The 24517-nt window shown below is 43.1% G+C and overlaps 2 protein-coding genes across 3 annotated transcripts in view; one reads left to right on the top strand and one right to left on the bottom strand.

The window, feature by feature from the left end:
* LOC110522328 (very long chain fatty acid elongase 4) overlaps positions 1-24517 on the bottom strand; it is a 466463-nt gene that overhangs the window by 301300 nt on the left and 140646 nt on the right. The window lies entirely within an intron of this gene.
* On the top strand, positions 6284-22962 carry tmem63a (transmembrane protein 63A). Of its 2 annotated transcripts, none has more exons than XM_036975895.2 (23): positions 6284-6843; positions 7361-7518; positions 7668-7747; positions 7942-8020; positions 8097-8134; positions 8232-8374; positions 8989-9040; positions 9170-9278; positions 9376-9446; positions 9709-9789; positions 10220-10343; positions 15371-15504; positions 15773-15928; positions 16140-16293; positions 17234-17340; positions 17906-17992; positions 18122-18187; positions 20130-20292; positions 20493-20598; positions 20682-20849; positions 21012-21127; positions 21227-21274; positions 21871-22962. In XM_036975895.2, exons 2-23 carry the CDS (start codon positions 7369-7371, stop codon positions 22018-22020), a joined length of 2382 nt encoding a protein of 793 aa, XP_036831790.2. In that variant the 5' UTR covers positions 6284-6843; positions 7361-7368; the 3' UTR covers positions 22021-22962. The 2 variants fall into 2 exon arrangements, with proteins under 2 accessions (XP_036831790.2, XP_090089059.1); XM_090232933.1 differs by having other exon boundaries at positions 6708-6843; positions 7697-7747.

Raw genomic sequence — 24517 nt, 5'->3', positions numbered from 1 at the left:
TACAGTCAATAACACAATAGAAAAATCTGTATACAGTGTGTGCAAATGAAGTAAGGAGGTAAGGCAATAAATAGGCCATAGTGGCGAAGTAATTACAATTTAGAAATTAACACTGGAGTGATAGATGTGCAGATGAGGATGTGCAAGTAGAAATACTGGTGTACAAAAGAGAAGAAGAACAAAAACAAATATGGGATGGGGTAGGTAGGTAGGTAGCTGGTTGGATGGGCTATTTACAGATGGGCTGTGTACAGCTGCAGAGATCGGTAAGCTGCTCTGACAGCTGATGCTTAAAGTTAGTGAGGGAGATATAAGTCTCCAACTTCAGGGATTTTTGCAATTTGTTCCATTCATTGGCAGCAGAGAACTGGAAGGAAAGGCGGCCAAAGTAGGTGTTGGCTTTGGGGATGACCAGTGAAATATACCTGCTGGAGCGCGTGCTAGGGGTGGGTGTTGCTATGGCGACCAGTGAACTCAGATAAGGCAGAGCTTTACCCAGCAAAGACTTATAGATGACCTGGAGCCAGTGGGTTTGGCGACGAATATGTAGCGAGGACCAGCCAACGAGAGCATACAGGTCGCAGTGGTGGGTAGTATATGGGGCTTTGGTGACAAAATGGATGGCACCGTGATAGACTGCGTCCAATTTGCTGAGTAGAGTGTTGGAAGCTATTTTGTAAATGACATTGCCGAAGTCAAGGATCGGTAGGATAGTCAGTTTTACGGCAGCATGAGTGAAGGATGCTTTGTTGCGAAATAGGAAGCCGATTCTAGATTTAATTTTGGATTGGAGATGCTTGATATGAGTCTGGAAGGAGAGTTTACAGTCTAGCCAGACTCCTAGGTATATATCGTTGTCCACATATTCTAAGTCAGAACCATTCAGAGTAGTGATGCTAGTCGGGCGGGCGGGTGTGGGCAGCGATCAGTTGAAGAGCATGCATTTCCTTTTACTAGCATTTAAGAGCAGTTGCAGGCCACGGAAGGAGTGTTGTATGGCATTGAAGCTCATTTGGGGGTTTGTTAACACAGTGTCCACAGAAGAGCCTTATGTATACATGTGTCTTTATCAAATAGACATTTTCAAAGAAAAAAAATGACATCGTCAGAGCGCACAATAACTTCATGACTCAATCAAGTCATAGTGTTGATGTATTTATTTATTGGTGAGAGGTAGTATGTAGGAAGCATACTGCCATGGGAGGTCCTTTTGTTCATTCTCAATCAAGATACTTATGAACTTTGACATGTCTATTAGGACTATGAGTTACTTACTGTCTTCCAGGAAAATGTTGTTGTTTTTCTGTCCTGTCATCATTACCTATTTACAAAATCTGATCCTAGGATTCCCTCAGCTGGTTTCGGTTTCATGTTCGTAGGATAAAGAAGTTTGAGGAAGTACTACTTCAGTTATTTCTTCCTGTTCTTTTGCAGATAATTATACTTAACACTGGTCTGTTCAGTTCCAAAAAGGCGCACACACACACACACACACACACACGCTCACACACACCCACACACACACAGTTGAAGAACACTCAGAGCATATGGCCAGTGCATTTACTTGTTCAGACCATATGGCCAGTGCACCAGGCAGGTGGAGGTGGAGGAGAACAGTCTCAGGAGCAACTTGAGTGCTTGTGAAAGTTCCTCGGCGTACACATCACGGACAAACTGAATTGGTCCACCCACTTAGACAGCGTCGTGAAGAAGGCGCAGTAGCACCTCTTCAACCTCAGGAGGCTGAATAAATTTGGCTTGTCACCAAAAGCACTCACAAACTTCTACAGATGCACAATCGAGAGCATCCTGTTGGGCTGTATCACCACCTGGTATGGCAACTGCTCCGCCCACAACCGTAAGGCTCTCCAGAGGGTAGTGAGGTCTGCACAACGCATCACCGGGGGCAAACTACCTGCCCTCCAGGACACCTACACCACCCGATGTCACAAGAAGGCCATAAAGATCATCAAGGACAACAACCACCCGAGCCACTGCCTGTTCACCCCGCTATCATCCAGAAGGCGAGGTCAGTACAGGTGCATCAAAGCAGGGACCGAGAGACTGAAAAACAGCTTCTATCTCAAGGCCATCAGACTGTTAAACAGCCACCACTAACATTGAGTGGCTGCTGCCAACACACTGACTCAACTCCAGCCACTTTAATAATGGGAATTGATGGAAATTGATGTATATATATATCACTAGCCGCTTTAAACAATGCTACATAATATGCTTACATACCCTACATTACTCATCTCATGTGTATATGTATATACTGTACTCTATATCATCTACTGCATCTTTATGTATTACATGTATCACTAGCCACTTTAAACTATGCCACTTTGTTTACATACCCTACATTACTCATCTCATATGTATATACTGTACTCGATACCATCTACTGCATCTTGCCTATGCCGTTCTGTACCATCACTCATTCATAAATCTTTATGTGCATATTCTTTATCCCTTTACACTTGTGTGTACAAGGTAGTAGTTTTGGAATTGTTAGGTTAGATTACTCGTTGGTTATTACTGCATTGTCGAAACTAGAAGCACAAGCATTTCGCTACACTCGCATTAACATCTGCTAACCATGTGTATGTTGACAAATAAAATGGATTTGATTTGATTTGAAGTACTTTGAAACCTCACAAGACATGCACTCAGGGGTGAACATGACTCATCCTCACCATTGTAAAAGCACTGACCATGAGCTGACCTTAACTAACAACAGCACATAGGAGTGACACACTCTAAAAGCATCTTCCAAACAACACTGAGCCTCTTACAAATGTTTTCCTAGATGTGAGATAATTGACGGGTTCTCTGTAATATCATATGCTGTGGAATCGTGACATGATGTACTTTTGAGGAAAATAGACAAGTTACTTGACTAATACCCTGACTTTGAGAAGGGATTGTAAATGCTTAGCAATGGCGTGACGCAGCATGACAACGTGAATGCGATTGGTCTACAGTCTGCTGGGTGAGGCGTTACATTTGACACAGTATACATTGATTGGTATGTTTCACCATATTTATATATTTCAAATACTGCCTGAGACACCTTTACCATTTGTCTCCGTACTCAATAAATGGTTAAACACTATTTGTGATGGTGTTCTTTGTTGGAATGTATATGTATGAAACGTACATTATGGAAAACATGTCTCACACAGTCATAGTTAGTAGAATAATGAATGGATTGGCAAGATTTTAGCACCGTCAACTTTCAGAAGGTTAGTAGGAAAGTGAATCATGTAAACCACCTAAATATACTCCATGAACTGTGGCATCTATCAGTCTAATCAATGACAACTACAGAACACAACTGTGAAGAGTTTACGCAAATATTAGCGTCGTAGCTCTTATTGCGGGAATCTGAAACCACTGTGAAATGAGCCACATTAAGCTTATCAGTCAACGTACTATGTGTATTGGACATTCATGTTACACTGCACAGCCTTACCTATGGATTGTGGATCACAATGGTTTCAAGTCCTGCAATAAGAGCTGCGATGCAAATATTTGTGCAAACTTTTCACAGCAGTGTTCTGTGAGTGTCACTGAGTAGACATATACCCCATTTTCATTGATCCACAATCCACGAGGCTGTGCAGTGAAATACATACGCCCCAAATGCAATCCTGAAGTCAAATACATCCACAGTACGATTTCAACAGATTTTAAATTTTTGTCAAATTAACTCATTATTGTATTTTTTCGAGCTTATATAACAACATTCCAACCTTGTTTAGCATTATCCAGTCCAAATACAGTGTCAAGAAAAAGTATGTGAACCCTTTGGAATTACCTGGATTTCTGCATAAATTGGTCATCACTTTTAATCTGATCGTCATCTAAGTCACAATGATAGATAAACACAGTGCGCTTAAACTAATAACACACACATTATTGTATTTTTCTTGTCTATATTGAATATATAATTTAAACAGTCACAGTGTAGCTTGTGAAAAGTATGTGAACTTCTAGGCTAATGACTTCTCCAAAAGCTAATTGGAATCAGGAGTCAGCTAACCTGGAGTCCAATCAATGAGACGAGATTGGAGATGTTGGTTAGAGCTGCCTTGCCCTATAAAAACATTCACAAAATTGAGTTTGCTATTCACAAGAAGTATTGCCTGATGTGAACCATGCCTCAAACAAAAGAGATCTCAGAAGACCTAAGATTAAGAATCGTTGACTTGCATAAAGCTGGAAAGGGTTACAAAAGTATCTCTAAAAGCCTTGATGTTCATCAAGCACCCAACGTCCACGGTAAGACAAATTGTCTATAAATGGAGAAAGTTCAGCACTGTTGCTACTCTCCCTAGGAGTGGCCGTCCTGCAAAAATGACTGCAAGAGCACAGCGCAGAATGCTCAATGAGGTTAAAAAGAATCCTAGACTGTCAGCTAAAGACTTCCAGAAATCTCTGGAACATGCTAACATCTCAGTTGATGAGTCTACGATACTCGTTCATCACGGAAGAACCCACTGCTGTCCAAAAAACCCATTGCTGCACGTCTGAAGTTTGCAAAAGTCCACCTGGCTGTTCCACAGCGCTACTGGCAAAATATTCTGTGGACAAATGAAACTACAGTTGAGTTGTTTGGAAGGAACACCCAACACTGTGTGTGGAGAAAAAAAGGCACAGCACACCAACATCAAAACCTCATCCCAAATGTAAAGTATGATGGAGGGAGCATCATGGTTTGGGGCAGCTTTGCTGCCTCAGGGCCTGGACAGCTTGCTATCACCAACGGAAAAATGAATTCCCAAGTTTATCAAGACATTTGGCAGGAGAATGTGAGACTATCTGTCCGCCTATTGAAGTTCAACAGAAGTTGGGTAACGCAACAGGACAACGACCCAAACCAGATGTAAATTAACAACCAAATAGTTTCAACAGAAGAAAATATGCCTTCTGGAGTGGGCCCAGTCAGAGTCCTGACCTCAACCCGATTGAGATGCTGTGGCATGACCTCAAGCAAGCAGTTCACACTAGACATCCCAAGAATATTGCTGAACTGAAACAGTTTAGTAAAGAGGAATAGCCCAAAATTATTACACTATTTTTACAAATTTGCATCACTTTCATTGAGGGACATTTATTTTGAAGGCCAACTGCAAATTCCACCATTTTATGGCTAGCTTCACATAGGCTAGCTTATTATGGCCAGCTTCATATAGGTCCAGTGACACAAGGAACAAGATCCTGTTGTTGATCTAACATTGGTAGAGAAAATAAAAGATTGGTCAGAAGTCAGTGATATAGGGAAACTGGTTGACAATTACATTGATAAAGGCTTTTATGCATTTTTACCACTTTTTACAGATGGATCCAAGGACCTAGATAGTTGGCGCACAGGAGCAAGTGGTAACGTTCCTGATTTTGATTTGCAGATATATAGAAGACTAACAGATGAACTGTCAGTATACTCAGTTGAACTGTTGGCAATAGTAGTTGCCCTCCAGTGGGTGGAGGACGTACAACCTGTCAGAATTATAGTGTGTCTCAAAGAAGTCTAAGAAACTGGACATTATTGTGGCTGCGGCAGAAAAGTTTTTAGGACCTAAGAATTTGACATCTGATTTTCAAGGGGTACTGGCACCGGGTTCCCCTTGAGACTGTGTAGGGATCAGATCTGTTGTATTTTTTTAACAGAAACACTTTTGTTTTATTTTTTGGTAGTTTGTTCAGTTTTTTTAGGGGGTATCCTGTTTCCATCCCGCATAGTAGGTGGCGGGATGTACATTCAATTGTGCGATCCCCAATATACCATAGAAAAAGGAGTGATTATTGCAGTAGCGGTAAATGTGGATGTGGAGCAATTGCAGTTAAATTCCTGGTGTTTGTGACACCGGATGTTTTGTGTGACTTAGACCAGGTGGGGAGTGTGGTGAAACACAAGAGTCATTGTCAGTTTTTTTAGTGAGTTTTGAGTCTCTACCGAACATATATACACATACATATATCCTAACATTTGAGTCATGTTAGGATATATCAGTTTTCCAGTTAGAGATTTTGTGCAGAATCCACTGAGCTGTTTCAGGTGTTACATTTATGGTCACGTTTCAGCAGTGTGTAGGAGGGAGATTCCAAGATGTGGGAAGTGTGCAGGATTGTGTAGTTTTGGTGCATTAAGTTGTCTGTGTAAACTGTAGGGGTGCTCATGTTTCTGGGGATTGGAAGGGGTTCAATGTGAGAGAGGCAATTTGAAGTGGCCAGAGTCAGAGTAGTGCAGAAGGTGTCATAAGCAGTGAAGAAAGTAGTGGGGGATGAGTCAAGGGATCCTGAGTGGATCCCAGTGAGTAGTAAATGTGTGCCAGCACCGAGGGATAGGGCAACGAATGATTTATGCTTCAGTAAGGTTGGCTTCTTAGCGTTCATAGCAATGGTTATCAACTGTAACGTAAATCACAGAAAATCGAGGTTGTAGTGGCAGCTGCAGAGAAGTTTTAGGGTATACAAGATTTGACTTCAGAAGAGTTACAGGATGTGTTGAGGGGTGCTGTCCCATTCTCCCAGGCCGTTGGCATGGTGCAGGAGCAGATTGGTTTAAAGTAGTGGAATAGGGTAGTGGGTTTTTACTTAGTGTAGGTGGTGGTGTCTTGGAACAGGACGAATGAGGATGATTTAATGTAAGTAGGCCATGACTGGGCTCACACTCCAGTACAGTAGGAGGCGGCGTAGGCATTTAAAAGTTCGAATCGATCCGCCAACCAAATCCTAAAGAAGAAGGTCCAGTGACCACAACTTTGTTGTTCCTATCTGTGTTATTACCGCTAAAAGTTTTGTCCCCGTAATTTCGGGTATCAGAGGCTGTCCCAGGTATGTATGTCTTCAGAAGTCTTGCCAAATCAGGTTGATGCAATTTAAATCGTGTTGTAACATTTGGAGACGAGACAAAAACCATGAAATGCGGAAGTTAATGTTGCCACTTGTTTTAGCAACCACTAGACTATATGCACTAGTTTAGCTTGCGTTTTAGGGATTTGTCAACTTTTCGCTGTCTCAAACTATTTTTATCATGTGTTTATGTCTAAGTTATAACAGGGAAGTAATTGCAATGTATAGCTAGGTAGCTTACTACGTGCTAGCAAACATTACGTGAAGCTAACAGCTGTTCAGGGATTGACCCGCGTGACACACTGTCAATGAGATGAAATATACTTCACCTAATTTCGGAGATACAAAATATTGCTGTCACTGATAAAAATAAAAATAAATGTTGTATTTGTAATGTCATGCTCAGTCTCCAATACTTGTCTATCATTTCGTTGAACTGACACATTGTAACATGTAACATTGTGATACAATCTTGATATGAACAATGTTTTTTATTCAGCTGCTGTGATGTCCACTTGGTGGGGGCTGGTGAAAAATGGCAGTGCACATCATGTGGACAATAGCAGTTGTTTCAGCTCCACAGAAAGCACCGTCCTCAAGGGAAACAACTTTGGAGGGGTGCCTGTTGTACTGCTGCTGGACTTCAGCTTCTTCTTGGTGTGTGTGTGTGTTGCATTAACTGACACTCATACTGAAACTCATATGACCACATAAGGGTGATTCCAAACCCTAATAGGATAGCGTTACACAACACATGCACACAAATCAAGCCATTTCCTCATTCTGTTGTTGTGTACTTGTCTCAGGCGTTGCTGATCCTCTTCTCCGTCATCAGGAGGAAGCTGTGGGACTATGGCCGCCTGGCGCTGATCTCTGACAGGGAAGGGTCCGTTATGACATCAAACAGTATAATTTCCGGTTGAAACCTGAGAAAAACAATATAAACACACCTACCTAAATTCTGCAGTGGGTGTTACTGCCTGCCAATAGTTGAATTAATTGTCTATAGAGATGTGTCCTATTGACCCCGACCCGCCTGCCCTGTCCCAATGATGATGACCGTAGCCGTCTGTGTTTCAGGTTCAGTGAGACATCACACCGCCGCTATGGGAGAATGTCGTCCTGTGTGTCCAACGTGGAGGAGCCGGAGCACGAATTGGTGAGGGAGATGTTGTAATCATCACCATCATCAACTCCATCTAATAGTCATCTTTATCTTTCTTTTTCCTCTCTAGGGATGCTGCTCCTGGCTCCCCTACATCATCAGAATGGAGTGAGTATTCTTGCTCTCTCTCTTTCTGTGGGTGGGCGGGGCAGTCATTGTTTTCGTATGTTGAGGTTGCACCCTCAATTTGTGTTTCTTTTTCCAGTGAGGAGATGGTGAAGGCGCGTTGTGGGATCGACGCTGTCCACTACCTGTCCTTCCAGCGTCACCTGATCACCCTCCTGGTGCTGGTTACCATCATCTCCGTGACTGTCATCTTGCCTGTCAACCTGTCTGGTAACCTGCTAGGTGGGTGTGACACACCATGTCAACACAACGCTAGTATAATGCAAACACCACCATGTCAACACAACACTAATATAATGCAAACCCCACCCTGTCAACACAACATTGTTACAAAACTCTCAATATTACTGTATAAGAACCTTACTGTATTACACTCTCACAATGCAATGTGAACCCAAACACAACACTGCCAGGCAGTGCTTCATTATAAATGTAACAACGACATTACTTACAACAACTCAAACTCAACTCAAACTACTCACACATAACAGATGTATAAACAGTGTTTAACATAACACTCTGCCATGCTAATCACTCTGTACACACAACATTGTTTCGTTGCTATGTCTCACTTTTGCCAGCGCGAGACCGAGAGTATAAACATCCTCTTTTGTACGACATTACCTACCACCGATGTGTGGCAGTGAAAGTTAATCTCTTTCAATACAATGGTGTTACTTACCACTGACTGAAGCATAACTATTGCAGAGTTCTTTTACATTTACTCTTTCAACATTGTAATCAACAACAATATTGCTGTCAGTTCTCTTATCCTGCTATAATTAAATGTTTTAACAGTCTCAGGAAATTTAAGTGTGATATGTTATTTTTTTAAGGAAATGACCCGTACAACTTCGGAAGGACTACTGTGGGTAATCTTCAGAAGGAGTAAGTGTGTGTTCGTGCATGCATGTGTCTGTATGTATGTGTGGTTCTTTCATTGTATATAATATGAACTTCCATTATAATGGTTCCTTAATGCTTTAGGTAACCGTTTGTTTGTTATGATTTCCTCAGTAATAACCTGCTGTGGATACACACAGTGTTTGCAGTCATCTACCTGATCTTGACAGTGTTACTGCTTAGGCGACACACCTCCCAGATGAAGGGCATGGGCAGAGGGCTGGTCAGTTCCTCTGATCCATCTGTCACAAAACCAACAGTTCATCCCCTCACTAGTAGTTATTACTGATACTAATGAGTGTGCTTTGCTCCCCCCGTAGACCAGAAACACCCTGTTTGCGTCTTCCATCCCCAAAGAAGCCAGTGAAGAGGACATCAGGACCCACTTTACGTAAGTAGACTGGACCGCACCATTCTCCCAACATGGGGGGTCCACACTCACCCACTAACCCTGTCTTCTGAACATACACCCACATCTGTGGTGTCTTTGTCTTCACCATGGTAATAAAAGTGATTCAGTTTGACTAGTGATAACTTGCCTGAATGGGCAGACAATGGCTTACAAGGATGAACATTGGACATACATGTACCTGTATATATTTAGACCCTGTGCCTTATCCTCACCTCTATTCTCCCCCTTGCCTGTTCTGCAGTGAGGCCTACCCTACCTGCCGTGTGTGTGAAGTGCACTTGACATATGATGTGGCCCAGCTGATGCACCTGGACAAGGAAAGGTCGGTGCTTTGGCAAGCTGCCCTGGTAACGTCACGCAGCCCTGGTAACGCCACGCTGCCCTGGTAACGCCACGCTGCTCTGGTTATGTTACGCTGCCCTGGTAACGTCAAACTGCCACGGTAACGTCACGCTGCCCTGGTAACGTCACGCTGCCATGCTGCCCTGGTAACGTCACGATAGCCAAGTAACGTCACGCTGCCAAGCTGCCCTGGTAATGTCACGCTGCCAAGTTGCCCTGGTAACTATCGTGAAGATAGCCAAGTAATGTCACGTTGCCCTAGTAACGTCAAGCTGCCACGGTAACGCCACGCTAAAGAGCGTGTAGTTCTTTCTGATTTGACATGTAGTCAGATATAGCAGTCTGGATTGACTGACTGATCCTTCCCTACCTTTCGTTTACACTAAATCCTGTTGTTTTCTGTCTCTCAGGAAGCGAGCAGAGAAGAACCTGCACTACTACGAGCGGGTACTTCAGCGAGGGGGCCAGAGGGAGGTGATCAACCCTCGTCTATGTGGTCACCTCTGCTGCTGCCGCACCCGCAACTGTCAGGAGGTGAGAGGGACAATACCAAGAGAAAGCCAGGAGAGGGGTTGCGGGATCTGGGCTGTGTTAGGAGCAGTGAGATTCGGTCGGTGTATCCAGATGGGTGTTTCAGTCTGATGGGGCTTGTAGTGAGTGACTGTGGAGCAACGTGTCAGGCATTTCACACAGATGATACTCTCTCTGTTCTTCCTAAGGTACTATTTTTGAATGTTTGTATGTTTTCTTGCCTGTAATGTGATATTATGCTTTGTCCAGGTGAGTGATACAGAATGTGTACAGTGCCTTGCGAAAGTATTCGGCCCCCTTGAACTTTGCGACCTTTTGCCACATTTCAGGCTTCAAACATAAAGATATAAAACTGTATTTTTTTGTGAAGAATCAACAACAAGTGGGACACAATCATGAAGTGGAACGACATTTATTGGATATTTCAAACTTTTTTAACAAATCAAAAACTGAAAAATTGGGCGTGCAAAATTATTCAGCCCCCTTAAGTTAATACTTTGTAGCGCCACCTTTTGCTGCGATTACAGCTCTAAGTCGCTTGGGGTATGTCTCTATCAGTTTTGCACATCGAGAGACTGAATTTTTTTCCCATTCCTCCTTGCAAAACAGCTCGAGCTCAGTGAGGTTGGATGGAGAGCATTTGTGAACAGCAGTTTTCAGTTCTTTCCACAGATTCTCGATTGGATTCAGGTCTGGACTTTGACTTGGCCATTCTAACACCTGGATATGTTTATTTTTGAACCATTCCATTGTAGATTTTGCTTTATGTTTTGCATCATTGTCTTGTTGGAAGACAAATCTCCGTCCCAGTCTCAGGTCTTTTGCAGACTCCATCAGGTTTTCTTCCAGAATGGTCCTGTATTTGGCTCCATCCATCTTCCCATCAATTTTAACCATCTTCCCTGTCCCTGCTGAAGAAAAGCAGGCCCAACCCATGATGCTGCCACCACCATGTTTGACAGTGGGGATGGTGTGTTCAGGGTGATCAGCTGTGTTGCTTTTACGCCAAACATAACGTTTTGCATTGTTGCCAAAAAGTTCAATTTTGTTTTCATCTGACCAGAGCACCTTCTTCCACATGTTTGGTGTGTCTCCCAGGTGGCTTGTGGCAAACTTTAAACGACACTTTTTATGGATATCTTTAAGAAATGGCTTTCTTCTTGCCACTCCAGATTTGTGCAATAAACGACTGATTGTTGTCCTATGGACAGAGTCTCCCACCTCAGCTGTAGATCTCTGCAGTTCATCCAGAGTGATCATGGGCCTCTTGGCTGCATCTCTGATCAGTCTTCTCCTTGTATGAGCTGAAAGTTTAGAGGGACGGCCAGGTCTTGGTAGATTTGCAGTGGTCTGATACTCCTTCCATTTCAATATTATCGCTTGCACAGTGCTCCTTGGGATGTTTAAAGCTTGGGAAATATTTTTGTATCCAAATCCAGCTTAAAACTTCTTCACAACAGTATCTCGGACCTGCCTGGTGTGTTCCTTGTTCTTCATGATGCTCTCTGCACTTTTAACGGACCTCAGACTATCACAGTGCAGGTGCATTTATACGGAGACTTGATTACACACAGGTGGATTGTATTTATCATCATTAGTCATTTAGGTCAACATTGGATCATTCAGAGATCCTCACTGAACTTCTGGAGAGCGTTTGCTGCACTGAAAGTAAAGGGGCTGAATAATTTTGCACAGCCAATTTTTCAGTTTTGATTTGTTAAAAAAGTTTGAAATATCCAATAAATGTTGTTCCACTTCATGATTGTGTCCCACTTGTTGTTGATTCTTCACAAAAAAATACAGTTTTATATCTTTATGTTTGAAGCCTGAAATGTGGCAAAAGGTCGCAAAGTTCAAGGGGGCCGAATACTTTCGCAAGGCACTGTATATACACTGCTCAAAAAAAGAAAGGGAACACTTAAACAACACAATGTAACTCCAAGTCAATCACACTTCTGTGAAGTCAAACTGTCCACTTAGGAAGCAACACTGATTGACAATCAATTTCACATGCTGTTGTGCAAATGGAATAGACAACAGGTGGAAATTATAGGCAATTAGCAAGACACCCCCAATAAAGGAGTGGTTCTGCAGGTGGTGACTACAAACCACTTCTCGGTTCCTATGCTTCCTGGCTGATGTTTTGGTCACTTTTGAATGCTGGCGGTGCTTTCACTCTAGTGGTAGCATGAGACGGAGTCTACAACCCACACAAGTGGCTCAGGTAGTGCAGCTCATCCAGGATGGCACATCAATGTGAGCTGTGGCAAGAAGGTTTGCTGTGTCTGTCAGCGTAGTGTCCAGAGCATGGAGGCGCTACCAGGAGACAGGCCAGTACATCAGGAGACGTGGAGGAGGAGCACTGCCAGAGCCCTGCAAAATGACCTCCAGCAGGCCACAAATGTGCATGTGTCTGCTCAAACGGTCAGAAACAGACTCCATGAGGGTGGTATGAGGGCCCGACGTCCACAGGTGGGGGTTGTGTTTATACAGCCCAACACCGTGCAGGACGTTTGGCCTTTGCCAGAGAACACCAAGATTGGCAAATTCGCCGCTGGTGCCCTGTGCTCTTCACAGATGAAAGCAGGTTCACACTGAGCACATGTGACAGTCTGGAGACGCCGTGGAGAATGTTTTGCTGCCTGCAACATACCGGTGGCATGACCGGTTTGGCGGTGGGTCAGTCATGGTGTGGGGTGGCTTTTCTTTGTGGGGCTGCTTTGTGGGGCCTCCATGTGCTCACCAGAGGTAGCCTGACTGCCATTAGGTACCGAGATGAGATCTTCAGACCCCTTGTGAGACCATATGCTGGTGCGGTTGGCCCTGGGTTCCTCCTAATGCAAGACAATGCTAGACCTCATGTGGCTGGAGTGTGTCAGCAGTTCCTGCAAGAGGAAGGCATTGATGCTATGGACTGGCCCGCCCGTTCCCCAGACCTGAATCCAATTGAGCACATCTGGGACATCATGTCTCGCTCCATCCACCAACGCCACGTTGGACCACAGACTGTCCAGGAGTTGGCGGATGCTTTTGTCCAGGTCTGGGAGGAGATCCCTCAGGAGACCATCCGCCACCTCATCAGGAGCATGCCCAGGCGTTGTAGGGAGGTCATACAGGCACGTGGAGGCCACACACACTACTGAGCCTCATTTTGACTTGTTTTAAGGACATTACATCAAAGTTGGATCAGCCTGTAGTGTGGTTTTCCAATTTAATTTTGAGTGTGACTCCAAATCCAGACCTCCATGGGTTGATAAATTTGATTTCCATTGATCATTTTTGTGTGATTTTGTTGTCAGCACATTCAACTATGTAAAGAAAAAAGTATTGAATAAAAATATTTCATTCATTCAGATCTAGGATGTGTTATTTTAGTGTTCTCTTTATTTTTTTGAGCAGTGTATATACAGTGGGGCAAAAAAGTATTTAGTCAGCCACCAATTGTGCAAGTTCTCCCACTTAAAAAGATGAGAGGCCTGTAATTTTCATCATAGGTACACTTCAACTATGACAGACAAAATGAGAAAGAAAATCCAGAAAATCACATTGTAGGTTTTTTAATGAATTTATTTGCAAATTATGGTGGAAAATAAGTATTTGGTCACCTACAAACAAGCAAGATTTCTGGCTCTCACAGACCTGTAACTTCTTCTTTAAGAGGCTCCTCTGTCCTCCACTCGTTACCTGTATTAATGGCACCTGTTTGAACTTGTTATCAGTATAAAAGACACCTGTCCACAACCTCAAACGGTCACACTCCAAACTCCACTATGGCCAAGACCAAAGAGCTGTCAAAGGACACCAGAAACAAAATTGTAGACCTGCACCAGGCTGGGAAGACAGAATCTTCAATAGGTAAGCAGCTTGGTTTGAAGAAATCAACTGTGGGAGCAATTATTAGGAAATGGAAGACACACAAGACCACTGATAATCTCCCTCGATCTAGGGCTCCACGCAAGATCTCACCCCGTGGGGTCAAAATGATCACGAGCGGTGAGCAAAAATCCCAGAACCACACGGGGGACCTAGTGAATGACATGCAGAGAGCTGGGACCAAAGTAACAAAGCCTACCATCAGTAACACACTACGCCGCCAGGGACTCAAATCCTGCAATGCCAGACGTGTCCCCCTGCTTAAGCCAGTACATGTCCAGGCCCGTCTGAAGTTTGCTAGAGAGCATTTGGATGATCCAGAAGAAGATTGGGAGAATGTCATATGGTCAGATGAAACCAAAATATAAATTTTTGGTAAAAACTCAACTCGTCGTGTTTGGAGGAAAAATAATTGCATCCAAAGAACACCATACCTACTGTGAAGCATGGGGGTGGAAACATCATGCTTTTGGGCTGTTTTTCTGCAAAGGGACCAGGACGAATGATCTGTGTAAAGGAAAGAATGAATGGGGCCATGTATCGTGAGATTTTGAGTGAAAACCTCCTTCCATCAGCAAGGGCATTGAAGATGAAACGTGGCTGGGTCTTTCAGCATGACAATGATCCCAAAAACACCACCTGGGCAACGAAGGAGTGGCTTCGTAAGAAGCATTTCAAGGTCCTGGAGTGGCCTAGCCAGTCTCCAGATCTCAACCCCATAGAAAATCTTTGGAGGGAGTTGAAAGTCTGTGTTGCCCAGCAACAGCCCCAAAACATCACTGCTCTAGAGGAGATCTGCATGGAGGAATGGGCCAAAATACCAGCAACAGTGTGTGAAAACCTTGTGAAGACTTACAGAAAACGTTTGACCTCTGTCATTGCCAACAAAGGGTATATAACAAAGTATTGAGAGAAACTTTTGTTATTGACCAAATACTTATTTTCTACCATAATTTGCAAATAAATTCATTAAAAATCCTACAATGTGATTTTCTGGATTTTTTTTTTCTCATTTTGTCTGTCATGTTGAAGTGTACCTGTGATGACAATTACAGGCCTCTCATCTTTTTAAGTGGGAGAACATGCACAATTGGTGGCTGACTAAATACTTTTTTGCCCCACTGTATGTTATGTATGTATGTTTTCTGTGGCTCTAGGTAGATGCCATAGAGTACTTCCGTGGTCAAGCGGCAGGTCTGTTGGAGGAGGTGAGGACGCAGAGAGAGCTTGTGCCACAGCACCCTCTAGGGATGGTCTTCGTCACTCTGCAGTCTGAGGCAATGGCCACATAGTGAGTTTCTCATCTCTGGGGCTGGTGAGGGGCTAAGTGTCATATTGATGATAATGATAGAAATGATTCTCCAACCTTAGATTGCGTCTCTCACCATCCCCAGCTCTAGAGAGCTTCAGGGAGTGCAGGCTTTTGTTCTGACCCAACAGGAAAATTAACATGGAATTGATGACTGTACCATCATTAGTGGAAACAATATTAGTTGATGTATCCACTTTCTTGGGTTATGTAAACATGATGATTGACAGCTGTCACTCACTCCCCTCAGCATTCTGAAGGACTTCAACGCCCTGGACTGTGGAAATGGGGACAGTGCAGTGAGGTGTGGGTGTGGCCGAGAGCCCCAACCTTCGTCTTGTAGCGCGACTCTGAAAGTGAGGAACTGGAGGGTTGACTATGCCCCTCATCCCAGAAATGTGTATTGGTGAGTCCCCCTATAACCTAACCTACAGTGTGCTGTTTGATAACAATGGTACAGTATATTCTATCATGTTGAAAATAACCTCTCTTCCTGTTTTTCTGCTCTGTTTTCTCCTCTCTCTCCTCCATACCTCTCTCTCCTCCCTCCATACCTCTCTCTCCTCCCTCTATACCTCTCTTTCTCCTCCCTCCATACCTCTCTCTCTCTGTCCCAGGGACAACCTTTCAGTGCAGGGCTTCCGCTGGTGGGTCCGATGCCTGCTGCTCAACTTCTTCCTCTTCTTCCTCCTCACCTTCCTCACCACTCCCTCCATCATCATCAGCACCATGGACAAGTTCAACGTCACCAAGCCCATCTACTACCTCAACGTGAGTCACTATCTACTAGAATAAAATAGAATATACTGTAACTGTATTTGGTTGGTTGGTGAGGTGAGAGGAATGCTGGTGTGGCGAGGCCAGAGGAATGCTGGTGTGGCGAGGTGAGAGGAATGCTGGTGTGGCGAGGCCAGAGGAATGCTAGTGTTGGGAGGCCAGAGGAATGCTGGTGTGGCGAGGTGAGAGGAATGCTGGTGTGGCGAGGTGAGAGGAATGCTGGTGTGGCGAGGTGAGAGGAATGCTGGTGTGGCGAGGTGAGAGGAATGCTGGTGTGGCGAGAGCAGAGGAATGCTGGTGTGGCGAGGCCAGAGGAATGCTGGTGTGGCGAGGCCAGAGGAATGCTGGTGTGGCGAGGTGAGAGGAATGCTGGTGTGGCGAGAGCAGAGGAATGCTGGTGTGGCGAGAGCAGAGGAATGCTGGTGTGGCGAGGCCAGAGGAATGCTGGTGTGGCGAGGCCAGAGGAATGCTGGTGTGGCGAGGCCAGAGGAATGCTGGTGTGGCGAGGCCAGAGGAATGCTGGTGTGGCGAGGCCAGAGGAATGCTGGTGTGGCGAGGCCAGAGGAATGCTGGTGTGGCTAGGCCAGAGGAATGCTGGTGTGGCGAGGCCAGAGGAATGCTGGTGCTCATTTAACCTTTATTTAACTAGGCAAGTCCGTTAAGAACTAGTTCTTATTTTACAATGACTGCCTACCTCAGCCAAATCCTCCCCTAACCCGGAAGAAGCTAGGCCAATTGTGCGCTGCACTAATGGACTCCCGATCAAGGCCGGTTGTGATACAGCCCGGGATCGAACCAGGGTCTGTAGTGACACCTCTAGCATTGAGAAGCCGCTGTGCCACTTGGGAGCCATTTGCTGTGTATTCAATTAGTGTTGATTTGTATGCAACAGTGTAATGTATTGTTTGTTTGTTTGTATGTGTGTGTGAGACAGAGTGCTGTGGTCAGTCAGTTTTTCCCCACTCTGCTTCTGTGGTCCTTCTCTGCCCTGCTGCCCACCATAGTGTACTACTCAACTCTGGGAGAGTGCCACTGGAACAGGTACACATACACAGTAACTTCACTGACATACTGTATCTGTACAAATACTTTAAAGTACTACTTAAGCCATTTTTTGGGTTATCTGTACTTTAATATTTGTATTTTTGGCAACTTTTACTTCACTACATTCCTAAGGAAAATTATGTACTTTTTACTCCTTACATTTTCTCTGACACCCAAAAGTACTCGTTACATTTTGAATGCTTAGCAGCACAGGAAAATGGTCTAATTCACATACTTATCAAGAGAACATCCCTGGTCATCCCTACTGCCTCTGATCTGGCAGACTCACTAAACACAAATGCCTTTTTTGTAAATTATCTTGAGTGTTGAACTATGCACCTGACCATCCATAAAATTGAAAAAAAAAACAAGAAAATCGTGTCGTCTGGTTTTCTTAATATAAGGAATTTTAAATGATTTATGTTTTTTCTTTTCATATTTAAGTAAAACCAAATACTTTTAGACTTTTACTCAAGTAGTATTTTACTGGATGATTTTCACTTGAGTCATTTTCTTTTACGGTATCTTTACTTTTTCCACCACTGTTATCTATGTACTGTAGGTCCAGGGAGCAGTTGATTATGATGCACAAGCTGTACATCTTCCTCCTGTTCATGGTTCTGATCCTGCCCTCTCTTGGACTCACCAGGTAATTAATTACCCCGCCCTGATCACTTAATGATTAATCCAGATAATCAATGAAATATGAAATCATGTTTTTGTTTCTGTAATTGTACTACATTTATCTTATGTGATTGGCTCTCTTTTCTAACCACAGTCTGGCTGTGTTCTTCCGCTGGCTGTTTGACAAAGAGTTTCTGGCTGATGGGAAGCTAAGGTTTGAGTGAGTGATACACTTTTATCTATGCCTCTGACCTGCCTCTCTTTCTCTCCCAATAACTAGTTTCTCATTTACTGCGTCCCTGTATAGTAACTAGCATCTCATTTACTGCGTCCGTGTATAATAACTAGCATCTCATTTACTGTGTCCGTGTATAATAACTAGCATCTAATTTACTGTGTCCGTGTATAATAACTAGCATCTCATTTACTGTGTCCGTGTATAATAACTAGCATCTCATTTACTGTGTCCGTGTATAATAACTAGCATCTCATTTACTGTGTCCGTGTATAATAACTAGCATCTCATTTACTGTGTCCGTGTATAATAACTAGCATCTCATTTACTGTGTCCGTGTATAATAACTAGCATCTCATTTACTGTGTCCGTGTATAATAACTAGCATCTCATTTACTGTGTCCGTGTATAATAACTAGCATCTCATTTACTGTGTCCGTGTATAATAACTAGCATCTCATTTACTGTGTCCGTGTATAATAACTAGCATCTCATTTACTGTGTCCGTGTATAATAACTAGCATCTCATTTACTGTGTCCGTGTATAATAACTAGCATCTCATTTACTGTGTCCGTGTATAATAACTAGCATCTCATTTACTGTGTCCGTGTATAATAACTAGCATCTCATTTACTGTGTCCGTGTATAATAACTAGCATCTCATTTACTGTGTCCGTGTATAATAACTAGCATCTCATTTACTGTGTCCGTGTATAATAACTAGCATCTCATTTACTGTGTCCGTGTATAATAACTAGCATCTCATTTACTGTGTCCGTGTATAATAACTAGCATCTCATTTACTGTGTCCGTGTATAATAACTAGCATCTCATTTACTGTGTCCGTGTATAATAACTAGCATCTCATTTACTGTGTCCGTGTATAATAACTAGCATCTCATTTACTGTGTCCGTGTATAATAACTAGCATCTCATTTACTGTGTCCGTGTATAATAACTAGCATCCCTGTATAATAACTAGCATCTCATTTACTGTGTCCGTGTATAATAACTAGCATCTCATTTACTGTGTCCGTGTATAATAACTAGCATCCCTGTATAATAACTAGCATCTCATTTACTGTGTCCGTGTATAATAACTAGCATCTCATTTACTGTGTCCGTGTATAATAACTAGCATCTCATTTACTGTGTCCGTGTATAATAACTAGCATCTCATTTACTGTGTCCGTGTATAATAACTAGCATCTCATTTACTGTGTCCGTGTATAATAACTAGCATCTCATTTACTGTGTCCGTGTATAATAACTAGCATCTCATTTACTGTGTCCGTGTATAATAACTAGCATCTCATTTACTGTGTCTGTGTATAATAACTAGCATCTCATTTACTGTGTCCGTGTATAATAACTAGCATCTCATTTACTGTGTCCGTGTATAATAACTAGCATCTCATTTACTGTGTCCGTGTATAATAACTAGCATCTCATTTACTGTGTCCGTGTATAATAACTAGCATCTCATTTACTGTGTCCGTGTATAATAACTAGCATCTCATTTACTGTGTCCGTGTATAATAACTAGCATCTCATTTACTGTGTCCGTGTATAATAACTAGCATCCCTGTATAATAACTAGCATCTCATTTACTGCGTCCGTGTATAATAACTAGCATCTCATTTACTGTGTCCATGTATAATAACTAGCATCTCATTTACTGTGTCCGTGTATAATAACTAGCATCCCTGTATAATAACTAGCATCTCATTTACTGTGTCCGTGTATAATAACTAGCATCTCATTTACTGTGTCCGTGTATAATAACTAGCATCTCATTTACTGTGTCCGTGTATAATAACTAGCATCTCATTTACTGTGTCCCTGTATAATAACTAGCATCTAATTTATTGTGTCCATTTCTCTATCTCGTTCTGTTTCCCTTGCCTCATCTCCCCCTCCTTCAGGTGTGTGTTCCTGCCTGACCAGGGGGCGTTCTTTGTGAATTATGTCATCACGGCGGGCCTGGTGGGCTCTGGGATGGAGTTGCTGCGGTTGCCAGGGTTACTGCTCTACACCATCCGCATGGCGCTGGCTCGCTCCGCCGCAGAGAGGAAGTATGTCAAACAGGTGAGACTAAGACTCCGCCCCTGTATCAATCAGGGCTCAACGTTACAGGAAGTTCAGATTGAGATATACAGAACAGAAATAGACAACAATCTGTCATCCATGGTTAGTATGGAATGATCAGCTCAATGTTGACCTTTTCTATCTACGTAGTCATGGATGAAGTTCAGATGATGTGTGATTTAACCTTGTCCTGTCTGCAGAACCAAGCGTATGAGTTTGAGTACGGAGCCATGTACGGGTGGACCCTGTGTGTGTTCACTGTCATCATGGCTTACAGCATCACCTGCCCTGTCATAGTGCCTTTCGGTGAGTGATGGGCAACACACACACACACACACACACTGCTGAACTTGACCTAAAGTTACATTCCCTCTCCTCCGTGTGTCCAGGTCTGCTGTACCTGATGCTGAAGCATCTAGTGGACAAACACAACCTGTACTTTGCCTACTTGCCCGCCCGCCTGGACAGACAGGTGCACCTGGGAGCTGTCAATCAAGCCCTGGCTGCACCCATCATCTGCCTCATCTGGCTCTATTTCTTCTCCGTCCTCCGGACAGGTAACGCACACGCCTGGATGTTTACTGGAGCTCTCATACATAGGAGGCTTACTTATGTCCCTTCTTCTTCTTCTAACTTGGCTGTTTCCCTGAAGTTACCTGCTCGAGTTAAAGCACAATTTTTAACGTATCCTCACACTTCTGTATGTGTTTTTGGGTCAGGGTTCATGGCAGACACATCTCTCTTCACTCTGGTGGTCCTGTGTGTAACTGTCTGCATCTGCATCAGCTACACCTGCTTCGGACACTTCAAGTACCTCAGCCCTCACAACTACAAGGTGTGGTGTTCGTGTGGTGTTCGTGTGGTGTTCGTGTGGTGTTCGTGTGGTGTTCGTGTGTTAGTGTTTAGACACTAACAGTCTCTGTTCTGCCTGCAGTTGAAGGAGGATGAGGATGCCTTGGATGGATTGGCGGACAGCAACATGGTCAGTAACAGGTTTATTCCTTCACCATGAATTTATAGACGGAAGTTAAAATCTGTTTGGAAGGGGCGAAGCAATATGGTGGTACCCATCCCAGTTCTTTCACAAAAATGAGGACATGAATCGTAGAAACAATGCCAACTTAAGAGTTTCAGAACATATCGTATATTATTTCTGTCTCTCAATCTAGGCGGCAGATAGCTTAGCGGTTAAGAGTGTTTGGCCAGTATCTGAAAGGTTGCTGGTTCGAATCATTGAGCCGGCAAGGTGTGAAAAATCTGCCGCTCTGCCCTTGAGCAAGGCAGTTAACCCCCAACAACTGCTTCCCCTGTGGTGATGACATTGATTTAAGGCAGCCACACAAACATCTGATTCAGAGGGGTTGGGTTAAATGTGGAAGACACATTTTGGTTGAATTAATTCAGTTGTGCAACTGACTAGGTATCCCTTTCACCCTCTCCCTTCTGCACATGTACAGTACCATAGTTTGGATGTTTTCACTATCGTTCTGCAATGTAGAAAATTGTAAAAATAAAGAAACCCTGGAATGAGTAGGTGTGTCCAAACATTTGACTGGTACTGTCTCTCTGTGTCCACAGGTCTACCTTCCAAGGGTGCTTAGAACCGAGTCCCCTGAGTCCCCCGCCACATCACCAGATGGGTGTAAAACCCCCCAGTCATATGGGACGACAGACAGCAGCCCATCCTGTCAGAGCCCAGTAGATGATGAACTGTTGATGAACCCCTGAACTTAAAATATCTTCCCCTTCTTTTTGATTCCTGGAGGCATCCAGTCTCAGAACTGAGGTGATGGTATAGGGGAGTTTATCCCCAAATCTATTGCTGTACCATCCAACACAGGCCCTTCAAATACCCCTAAAATGCATCCTTTCTCTCTCCTTTCATCAAGCTTAGCATGTGTCTGATATCAATAGATTGGTCCAAGTAGAGCCTTTGCTTTCACTTATTCAATAGTGCTCCATCAGTGATTCTTTCCAGGAGGGGAGGAGAGAATAAATTGTTACGGGCCTCCTGAGACAACTCTGCCAAGGCTCCACTGAGAGCTGGCAGCCACTCAGGAGCCAAGCCTTCTGTCAGAAATGCCCAAATCTGACCCTTTTCCTAAGACCTTCCTATGAGGACTGCCTTGGCTAAAGACTATTCAGCACCAATACAGTTTTTTTTTGTTAACCAAAATTGCTTTTATAGCATAATGTTGGGAAAAACTGCCATGCCATGCATTTCCACTGAGTTTGCGTTTTAATATCCAGGATGCCAGAATAGAAGGCATTTTGGTTCTCTGACCAACAGAGGGCACTCTTGTTGCATGGCAGTTAGTGTCCACCTTAAATTACTTGTACTGAACCAGGGCCTTTCAAATCTGGACCTCAAGGTCTGATGATACAAAAAGTATTTTTTACAAATAGTTTTTGTATTATTAGGCAAGGAACTTTTATTTCATTTTGACTGAATCATTTTAACAAATGTTTTATATTAAGCTGATATATTTAACATATTATAGATTTTTTTATTTTTTATTATCAGGATTTTGAACCATAACACAATCTGAACATGAATTGACATAACTATTGACGATGAATGAGAGTAGGCCTATTTATGTGAATATGAACAGCATGGAACTTCTCAGTGTTAAATATATTGCTTTAAAATGTTAAATGGTTGTTACATTATGAGAGTTTGTTGGTCATTATTAGTGTTTGAGATTTTGTGCCGAATAAGTTAATATGTAAGTAACTATTAAGTGTCCATAGCCATAGGGGGCACTGCATGACAGATTTTCTATTAGGATTTAGCAGTAGCTTCAACAGTGTCTTGTTACTACATGACTTTTTTTTCTTTGATCCCCTTGCATCCAGCCTTCTCTCTCACCAGGGTGCCTCAGTTTTCAAAAGGACATGTTTTTTAGTACAAGTGATTGGCCGATTAATGAAGTGCTAAGCCCGCCAGATATCTGGGTGGAGGCTTTTCACAGAGCAGAAAAATAGGGTTTTGTTATTAGATTAGGATCAGTGTAAATTCACCTTGTTTTGGGGGGGGGGGTGAAGAATGGAAAATATCAGGAACAATAGCGGGCTGCAAAAGTGGTTCTTATTGGCTTACTTCAAATTGGTACGTCCTGATTTTGTAGTTTTACCACTGACACTTAATTCACTGTTAATTAGCTGTGACATACATACACACACAGAAGTACATAATATAGTTCAGTTCCGCCAAAAGCCTCTTAAACCAACAGAATAATCTGAAAAACAAACTTTAGTCCAGGGGTGATCTGGAGCGCTCAGCTCTGCAATCAATGGCTCTCAATCATGGACAAAGAGACAACGTAAAGCAGGGCGAGTTCACCATGTAATCACAGATTGTGTAACAGGCAACTCTAGAGACGTGGAAATAACTTTTGGCAGTATTAAGCTTTGACACCATTTCCTCACCCCTAGCACATGTACTGAACAAATGTGAATAACTACACACAAACATGCATACACCTTTACTTAGGGGGCCCTCAAGACATTTTACTGTTGGACGCTCAAGGAGCACATGGGTTATCAGGTTTGTTTGGTGGTGTTTGTTGCACAGAGATTTTCAGTTGCACAAGAATTAAAAACATTTTCCCTCGTTATGTTAAGGTTGTGTGTGTGTTGGTGAATGAGAAAGGGAGAGTGTGGGTGAGTGGGTAATAAATAGTAGATTTCATCAGAATGGATTACTGGTGTTAGCCTGTACCTCCTTGGAGTGTGGTTGGGTAATTGGATAGCTGAACACCCAGAAGGCAATTAAAGAGCCATTGAGACTACAGGCAATAATTTGCTTCAGCAACTCATAATAGCAAATGTGTTTAACTACCAGTGAGATCTCTATGCCTGTTTATGACACTCACACACGAGAAGAAACATGAGTTTTGGGACAGTGAGAGAGTTTGCGGGGGCTCTAATTGCTTGCAGGTCATCTTCAAGCTCTACGGATGAATTGGGAAAGAGATGTGTGTGAGAGTGGACGTCTGTTGTCTGGTGTGTGTCTTTCCCCCTTGGAGAGGTGTTATACTCTACCGGCTCTCAAGTCAAAATTAGACGTTCATCCATGTTTCTCAACGTCAAAGTGTTTAAGGTTCAGTTTAGGCATTAATTCCAAATTCTTAAGGTTACACATTAACTCTGAATGGTTCAGGTTTGGGATAGGCTTAAAACAAAAATATAAAAACCAACTTTCTATCGCTGGATTCACACTCGC

Source organism: Oncorhynchus mykiss, chromosome 4, assembly GCF_057628025.1.
Source record: "Oncorhynchus mykiss isolate SJ-2025 chromosome 4, ASM5762802v1, whole genome shotgun sequence".
Classification (NCBI taxonomy): Eukaryota; Metazoa; Chordata; class Actinopteri; order Salmoniformes; family Salmonidae; genus Oncorhynchus; species Oncorhynchus mykiss.
This window is presented reverse-complemented; position numbering and strand designations above follow the sequence as displayed.

Coding starts and splice junctions, on each gene's coding strand:
- tmem63a (XM_036975895.2), top strand. CDS start 7,369: ATGTCCACTTGGTGGGGGCTGGTGAAAAATGGCAGTGCACATCATGTG. Junction 7,748..7,941: donor CTGATCTCTGACAGGGAAGG/GTCCGTTATGAC, acceptor TCTGTGTTTCAG/GTTCAGTGAGACATCACACC. Junction 16,294..17,233: donor AGCCCATCTACTACCTCAAC/GTGAGTCACTAT, acceptor TGTGTGAGACAG/AGTGCTGTGGTCAGTCAGTT.